The following is a 12,602-nucleotide window of genomic DNA, read 5'->3' on the forward strand; positions in this document are numbered from 1 at the left end:
GGGCTGGTCCTCAAGGCGGTCTAACAGGGAGAGTCGGACCTTGGCCTTGTTCCTACCATACGCCTCCAACTCCTCAGGCAGCAGGCCGATCTCCTCAGCCAGCTGGTCCACTGGCTTAGGGACCTGGGCTCTGGAAATCGCTATGTCACTGCAGGAACAAAGACAAGACAACATGACAGTTCAATGGGATATAGTAATATGGATGTACGTATACATTTGAATATGTCACGAAAGAAAGTTAACAATTTGACACCCCCTAGTTTGACACACCAATGTACTCAGTGCCTTTCATTGAGAGACGTAAGCCAAAACATTCTGCATAAGATCGTAGCTTGTATGCCACCGGGCAACGGTACAGAACAGTTAATACTAATTAATACTAACTAGTATAAGTAATACTAAACATAATGAATGACACTGACGCGGTATTATTTGTTTTGAAATATACATCATTGACAACTATGAGCACATGCACATACTGTGCAGGTTAGTCTGTAAAATGGTACAGGGGAGACATTAGGCATATGAGCTTCAGGCAGGGGTAGTCCATTACACATACTGTACCTTGGTACAGGGGAGAGGGGCTGCAGCTTTAGGCTCCGCAGCCTCCATGCTCTGTACTGCTGCTTCTGGAGCCACCGGCAGCTGCTACGCACAACGTTCTGGTAAAGAGGCAGGGAGAACAGACAGGAGAAGACAGAAAGAGACATGGGCCATTTAGACAATGGTCCATCTGTACACTCTTCAGAGTTAAATTAACACTGAGGATTTTACTGTCGTAGGGAAAAACTACAAACAACTAAAAACAATGCATACAGTAAGTGAACACAAAAGTAGCATTGGCCGTAATGAGCATGACTTTCCGGGTCGCACACAACTTTAATGATTTCAAACGTGATTGCCTCATTATGTTTCTGTGGTGTTGAGCAGGTTAAGGTGCCGTCTCGGGGTGGTAACATTGACATTTTGTTTGCCTATCTAAATACTGCACTCTAATTAGCAGTATGACATGGTAATGTTTTATGGATATGCAAGTATATTCTGAGAGGTGTGGGTGTAAATATTTCTAATTGACACCTGTATTCTCACACTGGCATGTGTTTTCTTGTAATGCATCTGATTACCATGCTACAGTATATGAATTAAAATATATATATATATTATATATGACTCTTCATAATTTCCTGCCATGTATGCCTCAAGGTCTCTGACCGAAACATTGCATTGCAAAGATGTGCAGAACTCAAACAGAGACTACAAATTTCTTTCCAGGAGTGCAAAAGTTACTTATTTAGACATAAAGTTCAGAAAGCAGTCAGCCAAGTTGACACAAGACGGTAAGAAAACAAGTAACAGGCCAAGAGACACACCTGCATTCTGTATGCTGCAGAGAGGTGGGCCGTGCCAGAGTTGGAGAACATCTCAACAGCATGTTCATCTAGGACAGAATACTGACTGTTAATGTGTCACATTTAACCCACCCATTCATTAAAAGGCACCGCTTCCCAGTTCATGGATGTAACACAGTGCTTCCCAAACAAGCACTATACTATATTTTTGGATCACAGACCCATTTATATGAGTCCTGACTCCTGAGTAAATATCCCTATGTTTTACATTTCTTTTTAAGATTTTCAAAGTGTTCAATTTTTTTTTTAAACAACAAAAACAAAATGTAAAGAAATTAAATTCCATAAACTTTTTTTTAAATGAAGAAATAGTAAAAGATAGCAGATCCACAAGCTCACAATGTGTCGCATTGTGATGTGTTGTGAGCTTGTAGGTTGGCTATTTTCACAATTAAATAGGGCTTAAGTGGTTAGGCTAATTCATGATGTATTTTTGTAAGTTTGAGTCCAGGGGAGACAAAATGTCTCTTTTGGGTCTCGAGCTAAAAGGTCTGGGAAGCCGTGCTGTAACAGCTGTGTCTACTATACCTCCCATTAGGTCAGGGTTACAGTGGATGACAGCAGCTCCTGGTCTCAGCCAGGTGGGAGGCACATCCATGTGTCTCTCCCCTAGCAGGACCACAGCATCTGCCTGCATCACCTACAAAATGAGTGAGGAAGTGGAATATGATTTTAAATAAAGCGTGAAGAGAGGAAGACAACAGAAGAGACAGATATGACAGACAAGGATAGAATACAGACAAACGTTTAAGAGCTGCTGTATAACAGAAGATTAGAATCTTCTTCATTGTCACATCACAGGTTGGGTTTAAATTCGTTTTTGTGCAGGTTCGGCTTGCGTTTTTGATAGTTCGGCTCAAACATGGGGAAAAAGCATTATACTATGCTGCTGACACCAAAATGTGGAATGACCTACCAAAATACATTAAGGTTCTCGACTCCCTACCCAAACTCAAAACTAACCTAAAAGAATGTCTGACCTTAAAATAAAAATACGACCTTGATTGTAGAATCCTCTGCCCCCCGCCCCAACATCTCCTTTCTCTATAAATAAACCTTATGATACTGAGTTTTATTCCAATATGTACTGTATTTTTATTGTATTGTATGTATTTTATGTATTGTATTACTGATGAATTGAGTACAATGGACCATAATGGGTCTTTTTGTGTAAACCTTTTAGCATAACCTTTGACGGTACTACCTGTACTGTTAACACACTTGTTAATAAAGATCCTGTGTGTAGTTTGTTCATGGTCCATCTGTTGCATCTAAAAAAAAGAGAAGGACTGCCACTATGTGGTCAGTATTAAAACTGCATGCAACACACAAACACCTGTTTCTGTAGATTCTCAGAGTTTCCACAGTTGAGAGGTACCATTCCACTTCTCTGTACCAGGCATTGCATTGCCAGCCCTTGGGGTCCTTCACTGCCGATAAGCAACACAATCTTCCCCTCCAGAGAAGCATCTGTGAAAAGAAATTAATTCACCATTACAAGATAATTTACTTATTTTGTGGCTTGAACACATGAGTAATACTTTTTTGTTTTGAACAATGCATTTTACCCCCAAGATCATATTTCAGCTGAAGGAGATCAACAGATTGCACGCCACAGAGTCTGCAGGGGTTGCTGGAGTACTCAGAATAAATCTGCTGAGTCCATGGGCACTTTGACCTCTGAACCACAACCGTTGACCCCCCCCCAAAACTCACCGTGTCTCTCAAGCAGCTCAATGACAGCACTGGCTGAAGGTGGCACAAAGCCCTCACTCACATCCCCTCGTATCAGACGGCCCATGTTCAGATCGGTTATCCTATTGCAAAATGCAAAACATACAAACATAAATAATTCAATGTTTGTATACATAATACTCCAGTCCTTTTTGTATATTATCAGCTTGGCCGGCATTGCTGGGGTTATTGTGCTGACATCGCACTACGAGCGTGTTCAGGTTTCAGTACCCAGCATTGGCTCTCACTCAAAATAGGCTCTCACTCTACCTATCTTCCTCTCTCTCTCTCTCTCGCTCGCTCTCTGTCTCCCTCTCGCTGATTGTTATGCAACGGAGATGTCAACCGTTGCATAACAACGTTAATTTGTGCAATATCAGTGCTGTGACACCAGTCATGTCCATATTTGGGAATAATCCACTAGTGCTGTGATTTCAGTCATGTCAATATTTGGGCATAAACCTGCCCACCACAGACACACAATTATAACTTTATATATAGACATACAGTAATACAATAACAATAATATATTATGCTCCTGTATTAACTCTTTGACTGCCAGAGTATTTTCATAAAGTACTCCCCCAGTGCCAGCAATTTTCGTGTTTTTTTATTTTTATATTTTGAATTTTTCTCATGAAAATAATTTAAGGACACATAATTTAAAGACCCAGCACAAATCCGCCACTAGAGCGCAGCACATGACAGCTAGATCAGGTCGTTGGGTCTCTCTCACCCTTCTTGATAGATTAGACAGGGAAAAACATGAAAACGGATGTGACGTCGTCCCAGATTGTTTTGATCGGCCAAAATTACGATGTGATACACGACGGCGATGACTGATCGTCACCCAGATTACAGAAGAGAATCTGTCCGTTTGTCCGTTATACCGTGTGAAAAAACGTTTATTTACCTATTTTGGACGAAAATGACTGGGGAAAAAAATCAAAAACCGGAAACGGAATCCAGGTCATGAAACCGGATGCAGATGTCCGTGAAGTAAGTGGAACTCGAGAATAACATTGAATATTAAGCAGCATAGCGCAATCAGAGATTAAACAATGAACGCGCGTCCAGCGCGTCGAACGCGTCGACGGCCAACTGGACAAAGTAGCACTTGACGCGTTATCGCGTCGTCCGCAGTCAAAGAGTTAATGATTGTACTTCATGTTTTTTTAAACATAGATAGAATAAACGCATTCAACTCTCTAGATTAGAGGATACTTGCACATACAGTAGCGGATGTATGTGTGGATTGTATGTGTAGTGCATACATGTGCATACAGTACATGTTAACATGTATTGTTGCATTTGCTAACACTGGAAGAGTGTCAGCTAAATGTCCAAAATGTAAATGGGGTGATATGGGTGACACAATCTGGCCTAGCTGTGTTGTGGAAATTTTAACACAATCAATCCAATTTGTTCAACTCATACTGATTATGCAGGGTCCCTCACCAATTTCCTCACTCACGTGTCTTTGGAGAGGACATTTGGTAAATGTACTCACTGTTTTAATTAATTATGTGCAGGACGATTCTGATTTGGGCCAAATTTGACACGGCACGCAAGTAAATGCATTTAACTCTGCCAGGCAGGCAGCAGAAACGCACACCACAGAACTGTTTGCTGGGTGGCTGCTTTGGGAAAAAAGGAACCACCCTGTGCATGTCCAAACTAAAGGGGACCATTCTTAGACATAATGAATCGTGGCTTCTTGATGGGCATCCACATACTGTAAGTCATCTTCGGTCAAGTAAGAGCTAATGCAATCCTCCCACTGAAAGTGCTTCTGATGAAACCCTCCTTCTGGTCCATCTCTAAACCATAAGTCACCAATCCACACAATGTGTTTCCACCTCTCTGTCCAATAAAGCCCCTTACCCATCGACGTCCTTCTCAGGTTTGAGTGCGTTGAGCACACGGCTGGTGTAGGAAGCAGGGGGGAGGTAGAGGTAGATACCATGCACCCTTGAGTCCTCATTCAGCTTCAACACCTCTTCTAAAATCTATGCACACACACGCACACGCACGCACACACACACACACACACACACACACACACATGCACACGCACACGCACACAGTTACATAAAATATGTAATATATTGTGACTCTAAAATAATTGATAGAAGGTAGTTTTCTTGCCTACCCATGTTGAATGCACTATTGTAAGTCGCTTTGGATAAAAGTGTCTGCTAAATGACCGTAATGTAATGTAAGGCAAGGCTTCTATCTTATTATTAAAGCTCTGCAATCCATTACACTCATGTCGTTCCCGGGATTCGAATCCAGGTCTCCTGCGCGGGAGTTAAAACTACTACCAGTGAGCTAAGACGAGGCGCCCGCTTGGGCAGGGGAGCTACAGCTCTACAGAGTTTCAGGCAATACCGCTTGTCAACCACTACCCAAACACATGGTCTAAATTTCTCAACAGAAGAACAAGTCTGTCTCCAACCGCTGTAGATCTGCTAGTTATAGTTATATTGTGCACCTTCTACTTCAATGCTGCTTGGACTCAACTGCTCTAAGATGGTGAACTTGCATGGCCCCAAGAGAAAGAGGTGTGAGAGAGACTGACAGACAGACAGAAACAGAGGAAGGCAGAGAGAGAGACAGAGAGAGAGAGACAGAGAGACAGACAGACAGACAGACAGACAGACAGACAGACAGACAGACAGAGAGACAGAGAGACAGAGAGACGGAGAGAGAAGAAAGGTAGAGCAGCAGAGGTCTTGTGAGGCCACGCTTGTAATAAATCAACCTCACAGTCATCTGAGGAATTCCATACCTCCGTAAGCCCTGAGCTAGGAGATCCCTAGTACATACACACGTAGGATCAGGGGTCCCCCCTCCAGCTGGGGAAAGGTTTTCCCTTCCCCATGCTACAGGGGTTACGTAATGTTAGACACAGCACAGTAGAGGAAAACTAGTGGTTAGAAATATAAAAAGAAATACATAAAAAGAGAGACCAATCCTTCACAGGGGGAATATCATAAAATAATGGGTAAATGACCATTTGGAGTAGAGGCTGATTAGCCATGCCATTCTTCTATCATGGGCATGTGAAAACATGACAGTGTACAATTGAGCGGACCCGCCTGTACAGGAATACAGACATGAGTCATGAGGTAAGAGTGACTCTCACTTACTTCACCCTCGGTGCAATCTTTTGGAAGGCAGATCTGAGTGACATTCAGGCCAATCTGTGGAGAGAAAGATATGGATATAGGATTTTTTTTTTAACATCCACCTACAGTAAATTAGGCCGTATATAAGCTACATGTTAGTAGAGGAAAATAATGTAACTATTAGTGATATATTAGGTAAAATATTTACCTTTCCTGCCATTTTCTTGTTGATCTCCAGCCAGCCATTATCCTCGCCTGCCTTTGGGGCAAAAACATTTAATCAAAAATACACACACGTCACACACACATACAGTATACACACACACGTCCAGTGCCAGGGCAGGAAGGCCATCAAATAAAGCAATGATTATACTGTTAAGTCCACAGAAATAATTACATTTTTAATATACATAATATTGTATGTGATTTTCTTTTGTTAAAATAAATGTAAAATAAATTAGCTCTATATTCTGATAGTAATTATAGCTTGTTTGTTCAGTAACATGGGGTCTCCCGGTCTCTCCAGTTCTTTAGCAAACAGAAAATACATTTTGAGGTTGGGATACCAATTTTAATAAAGAATATAGGATAAGCAAGTGAAATTGGTGTGACACAAAGAAATGAGAGAGCCCTGTTACGTGTTACTGTACAAACACTCTATCTATAGCAATGATTACAATCTGAATATAGCGCTTTAACGTTTTTTTTTGTTTTTTTTTACAATTAAATATCAGGGAAATAAATAATGTATTGGTCATTACAAACTACCAATACTTTTTGACTCGAGAGTCAAAAGTTCATACACCCACAGCCCTGAACTAATCAGAGTCACTTTAACTCGTTAAGAATTCAGAATCTCAACAAAAGACACAAAAAACTGTAATGACAGGAAAGAGGCAGAGGAGAAAACTGCTAAATCAGCTGGAGCAGTATGAGCGGGGCATCAAGTTCACTGTGGCCTCAGGACATATCATTTTTTGAGGGTCAGAAAGCCAAATTGAGGGGCCATGGTGGCCATGGCCTTCATGAAATTCCTGCCCTGGTCACAGATAAGATAACCCTCCCAGGTCAAAGGTAATTTATGGGTTCATTTAATGGGTGACAGACATCAGGTTATAGTCGTCTGCTGCACTGATGCAAAGCAGAGAGAAAACGCACACCAGTATTGGTGAGTCACAGCTCAATCAAAAATAAGTTAAAAACACTGCACACTCAAAGTTCCAATGACACAGCTACATTGAATATTGTATGGATTTTCACACTGATATTTTATGTTGAAAGATTTTAGGATTATGTATTATCTATAGTCTGTCTTACATTGCCTATTTTGCATTGTACAATTCCACCAAGGCAATTTCCCAGTAATTATAATCAAGTCTGTACTAGCCCTAAGACTGCAGTTGGAAATGAGCTATTAGTTAGATCTGGTACAAATCATCTTTTCTCTACTGTGTTCAGGATTTCTACATGGTCCCTGGTGAAATAAACATAAAACTAAATTCACACCAATAACAATAATAAAACCTTCAGATACCTGTATGATAGCCAGCACAGGCTGGAATGCTGGGTTTTGTCGCTGTAAAGCCACCATCTCCTCCTTGGTGCTCTGAATTACATCCCTACAATGAAAGTAAAATGTTTAAGTATTTCACACAAATACTGCATAGGCATAGCACGGAGTCAGGCATGTGTTGTAAGTTGTTGAAAAAAATAATACACAGAATACAATCTCCACAATTTAAGTGTGAGCAAGTGTGACAGATGAATAATACATGGATGAAAAAATAAAACACAGAATACAATCTCCACAATTTAAGTGTGAGCAAGTGTGACAGATGAATAATACATGGCCGATAGGACCCTATGACCCTATTATTATGCTTTAATAAACCGAATTTTGTCGTTTTGGGTTGTTGCCACGTTGCTGTGCCTCTGACTTGGGAATGGGGAGGAGCCAGTGGTGGAAAGTAACTAAGTACATGTACTCAAGTACTGTACTTAAGTAAGATTGTGAGGTATTTTTGACTTTACTGGAGTATTTCCAGTATTCAATACTTTTACTTCTACTCCATTACATCTCAGAGGCAAAAATAGCCATCTATCTTGTAGATCTGCTATTTTCAAAGGATTTCGTACATTTGGAAACTTGTGAAATGGGACACTGTGCATAATGAGTACTTTTACTTTTAGTATTTAAGTATATTTTGATGCCAATAATTTTGAACTTTTACTCACGTACATTTTGAATACTGGTACTTTTACTTGTAACAGGGTATTTCTACATTGTGGTACCGCTACTTTTACTTAAGTATTACAAAATGGGAGTACTTCCTCCACATCTGGGAGGAGCTATGGTCATCATTAATGGCCATCGGTTACTCATGTAAACATTGGCCCACTGCCCACCACTTGATGTTGCATCATTTAACAGAACGTCTCTGTTTAGCCAACTACATTAACATCTTGCAATTTAGTCAACCATGCCACGGTGTTGTTAGCCTGTTTCGTTACAAATGCCATGTTTAACGCAGTCGGGGTAAGAAAGAACGGAGCAAAGTTACATCAGCTGGCAGGAGTCCCTGTGAAAAAGACAACAGGGAGTCGGGGACACGTGGGGCATCGAAAAAGTAACACCAAGCTCACATTTTGACAACAGACAGGTCTCTTGTGATTCAAGCGTTGCTTTCGACATTCTATTGTCTCATAAAAGCAGAAGAAAAACACTTCTTGTACCAGGAAATGTGTTTGCCACACAAGAGGTTTCACGTCACGCAAAAACCAGAATATCATTATCTTACCTCACAGCAACATCCCTTTGTGACTGTTTCCCCAGCTTGAGGGCTGTGTTGGAGCGGGTACTACCGCTGGTGGTGGTGGCTGCTGCCCGGAGACCAGTAGGTCTACCCGGCGCTGGCAGGCATCTCTTCCCGAAGCCGAAGACCCGAGTCGTCCCTGCATGATGTGATCTAGACGTCTGAAGACTGCGACAAGCACCACGAAGCACAGAGAACCTCATCACCATTCTCGGATTTAAAGGGAATAGTGTAGTGTAGTGTGTGTGGTTTTTTTGGGGATTTGGCCAGGAGCAACTGACTGAGTAGTCTGATAGTGTTGCAGGCAGGGTGAGGGTCCTGATGGAGAGACAGACCACTGAGAGCAGAGACCCGGGTGGTGAGAACGAGAAGGAAGGCGCTCTGTTCGCGGTTACGCGCACGCGCGTGCATTTGCCATCATCCAGCAGGGAGGCGAGGGTATGCTATAGTTAGTAGTCAATTCGCTTTGCAGATTACTTAAAAGTCATAACCTAAAAGTAAAAGTCATGACCTATAGCCCCCCCCCCCCCCTCGAGCTGTTTACTGTACATATTTTTTTCTTTCTTTTTTAAAACTGTTTATATGATGTTCTGCATAGTTGTGTCTGTCTGTCATTTAATAATCTCTCAAGAACAGATTCTGCTCTGAGATAGTTACAAACAGCAGAGGTCGCTGTTTTTCCTTTTCAGTTGGCTATGGGTTCCCAGATTGGTCATTTAATGTCACTATGAATTGAGTACAAAGGACCCCAATGGAAACAAGCCAATGACTTTCTTGCGTTTTTTAATTCCTATTAGCTGAACTTGTATTGAACTGTACTTTCATGTGCTTTTTTCTGCAAACTTCTAATAAAGTATTCATACTTATCCGTCTGGGGGTCTAGAGCGGATACGAAATGGTGCTTGCATGTATGTGTGTTTGAAAATGACCAGATATAGTAGGCGCGGGATCTAGACCAGATCGCACAGGTTATAAACCAAGGGTCCAGCTTCTGAGCTGTAATTTGAGGCTGTATAGGAAGTGACAGTTCATTTGAAAGGCCTGTAGTCTCGCTGTTTGACCCCTGCTGGTGTCAGAAAGAATTGGGCTCCATTCAAGCGGATGGGTTTTTGCCAAACTTTACGCTTGATTTTATTACCTTAATAAACATTGTCATAAATACTATATGCTTCCAGTCGCTAGTTTAAAGTCTTCTTCAATCACCATGATATGCGTTTTGGTAAATTATGGTCCCATTTGTTTTAAAATTGATGATAAAGTAGGGTATACTGTAGGAGGGGCGTGGCATGTTAGCCCCACCCCACCCCCTCTCTGGTCCCAACCAATAGTATCCATTTCCTTGTACATTTTTCTTGAATGATTGATGAAAAATAGGCTTCATTTTGGTCTGTAGAGTCTATGGGCGTAACTTTGTCCATCCTTTTTACTGTCTATGGTTATAGACCAGGCTTGTGGAAAGCCTGTTGACGCTAGTGGGCATGGAGACGATTGAGTTAATGGTGCTTTAATATAAAAACGGTGCTTTTATTTTGTGACCTGTGTGGTAGGCTACTCTAATTATCTAAATCACTAGACTAACTGTCCAGGTGCGGACACAGGATGTCTTTATGAGTAAGGCCTGGCAAATATGTGGTAGGCGCCACAGATTGATAGACATCTGGAGAGAGTTGAATAGCCTCTTCAAACAACCAGAAATTAAATTACCGAAATATGTAGACGTGACCTACATATTTATGTTTTAGCTTAGATAGGCTACAATAGTTGGTAGATGATTGGTAAATGATTAACCATGACTAACAACAACTTTTTGGCAACAGCTGGCAATAGGCAAAAAAAAATGCTATACAAAGCAGAGTTGTCTGGGCTTTGAGTTGAAAACCCTGATAATGTCATAATCTGATCTGTCCATTAGTTCTCTTTCAAACGTCAAAAGTGTCAAATTGTTCTTAAGCATGACTGGACTCAATTTGTCGCAGAGAACAGTCTCTCAACATTGCAGGATGTTAGCGAGAGGGTTATGATGGCCCTCAACAGACGGTTAACATTTTGTAAAAAAACGCCCATAGAACAATTGTCAAGCAAGCACTTCTATTATTGTGGGGAGTTTTGGTTTCTCCTCAGTCATTCTCCGCGTGATGTTCTCAATGAACCAAGAGGCTGTATACCAGTGTCAGTGATAGTAATCCCATACAAATTGCATGGTCCCTTTAAAAGTTATTTCATGCCAAAAGTGACAGATCCAGGCAGGAGAGAGTCCGACGCTGTCATAATTCCATATGTGTCTTCTTTAAAACGGCAGTTTAACTCAGTTATCTGCCCAGAAGGAGCGAGTGCATTTTGCGGCAGCAGAAGCTTCCGCGGAACTGCCGCGGAACTGCCGGTGGAGGAGCGGCAGCTGCCGGCAGTGACTGCCGGCGGTGGAGCGGCAGCTGCCGGCGGAGCAGCGGAACTGCCGCGGAACTGCCGGTGGCTGCCGCGGAACTGCCGGTGGAGGAGCGGCAGTCAACTTCTTTTTTCCGCCGATAAAGTATAGTTTTGGACCATGACGGAGGCGCGCCGAATCAGCCGATGGTCTGCTATTCGACTAAGCGCCGTCCGAGTTATGTACCGATAGGCACAGAATCGTAAATAATATTGGTGGGGACTGCGTTACACAAACGCAGCACACTCCCAAAGCTGGCGCCGCCGGCAGCTCCGCGGCAGCAGCCGCTGCCGGAAAATGCACTCGCTGTCCCTCTATCTGCCTGCCTAGAAAGAGCATAGTTCCACAGTGCCCTCTGCCGGTGCCATAGCTGTGTCTCAAGAATCAAAAATGAATCAAGAGAATGAGGCCGGAACCTTGTGTGTGTGGTGTTTATATTGTGTGCTTTATATTGTGTAGAAAACCGGTTCTGTGAATGGGGAGACATATTTCACACTCAACATCCTCCAGGCATGCAGGACATGTGTATTAAGCTGTCTGTCAGCCTTGAGTATAGGGGGCGATATTCATAGTAAATACACAAAAAGCTGCCTGGCTGAGGGAAGGCATAGCTTAACTGAGGTATGGCTTGAGCCCATAGAGTTATAATATATGCTTCAGCCTTACTGTGCCTACACTGGATCCGCCACTGCTACTGTCCCAATCCAGAATTGGTCACATGGATATCGATTCGACATGGATATCGGGTGGCCCTTTCAGTTCATGAGACATGATGTGAACCATCCTTATTTTTAACTCTTTGGAACCGTCATGTCAGGCTATAGGCCTGCAACAGCCAAAATGAAGAGGGAAATTGCAACACAGAGACCGCCAAAGCAGTGGCTCAGGAGTTAGAGTGGCTGCTTGGGAAATGGAATTGATTGAAATTATAATACTTTATTAGTTTGAAACAGCACAGCAGTACTATACTGTATAAAACTATGCTAAAAGGATGACGCAAAAAGCCCAGGTCTTATGTTTCCATTATCATTATAAAGAAAATGCAGGACGGTGCAAGGCAATGATAGCCTACTGCTTTTTCCTTATTTTCTTA

At 42.1% G+C, this 12,602-nt stretch overlaps 1 protein-coding gene across 2 annotated transcripts in view; it reads right to left on the reverse strand.

Annotated features, from left to right (window-relative positions):
- Positions 1-9,583, reverse strand: part of mthfd1l (methylenetetrahydrofolate dehydrogenase (NADP+ dependent) 1 like) — a 61,816-nt gene extending 52,233 nt beyond the window's left edge. For both annotated transcript variants that reach the window (XM_080452578.1, XM_080452577.1), the window contains exons 1-11: positions 9,073-9,583; positions 7,809-7,893; positions 6,483-6,533; positions 6,296-6,349; positions 5,028-5,152; positions 3,126-3,226; positions 2,746-2,879; positions 1,938-2,049; positions 1,371-1,438; positions 565-662; positions 1-148 (exon numbers count right to left, since the gene is read on the reverse strand). The exon at positions 1-148 is cut by the window's left edge and continues 26 nt beyond it. In XM_080452578.1, coding sequence (XP_080308704.1) covers positions 1-148; positions 565-662; positions 1,371-1,438; positions 1,938-2,049; positions 2,746-2,879; positions 3,126-3,226; positions 5,028-5,152; positions 6,296-6,349; positions 6,483-6,533; positions 7,809-7,893; positions 9,073-9,296 — 1,200 coding nt within the window. In that variant the 5' untranslated portion in view covers positions 9,297-9,583. The remainder of the gene's footprint in view (positions 149-564; positions 663-1,370; positions 1,439-1,937; positions 2,050-2,745; positions 2,880-3,125; positions 3,227-5,027; positions 5,153-6,295; positions 6,350-6,482; positions 6,534-7,808; positions 7,894-9,072) is intronic.
- Between the last annotated feature and the right edge of the window lie 3,019 nt (positions 9,584-12,602).

The sequence above is a fragment of the Gymnoscopelus braueri genome (assembly GCF_963280865.1).
Source record: "Gymnoscopelus braueri genome assembly, chromosome: 16".
Lineage (NCBI taxonomy): Eukaryota > Metazoa > Chordata > Actinopteri > Myctophiformes > Myctophidae > Gymnoscopelus > Gymnoscopelus braueri.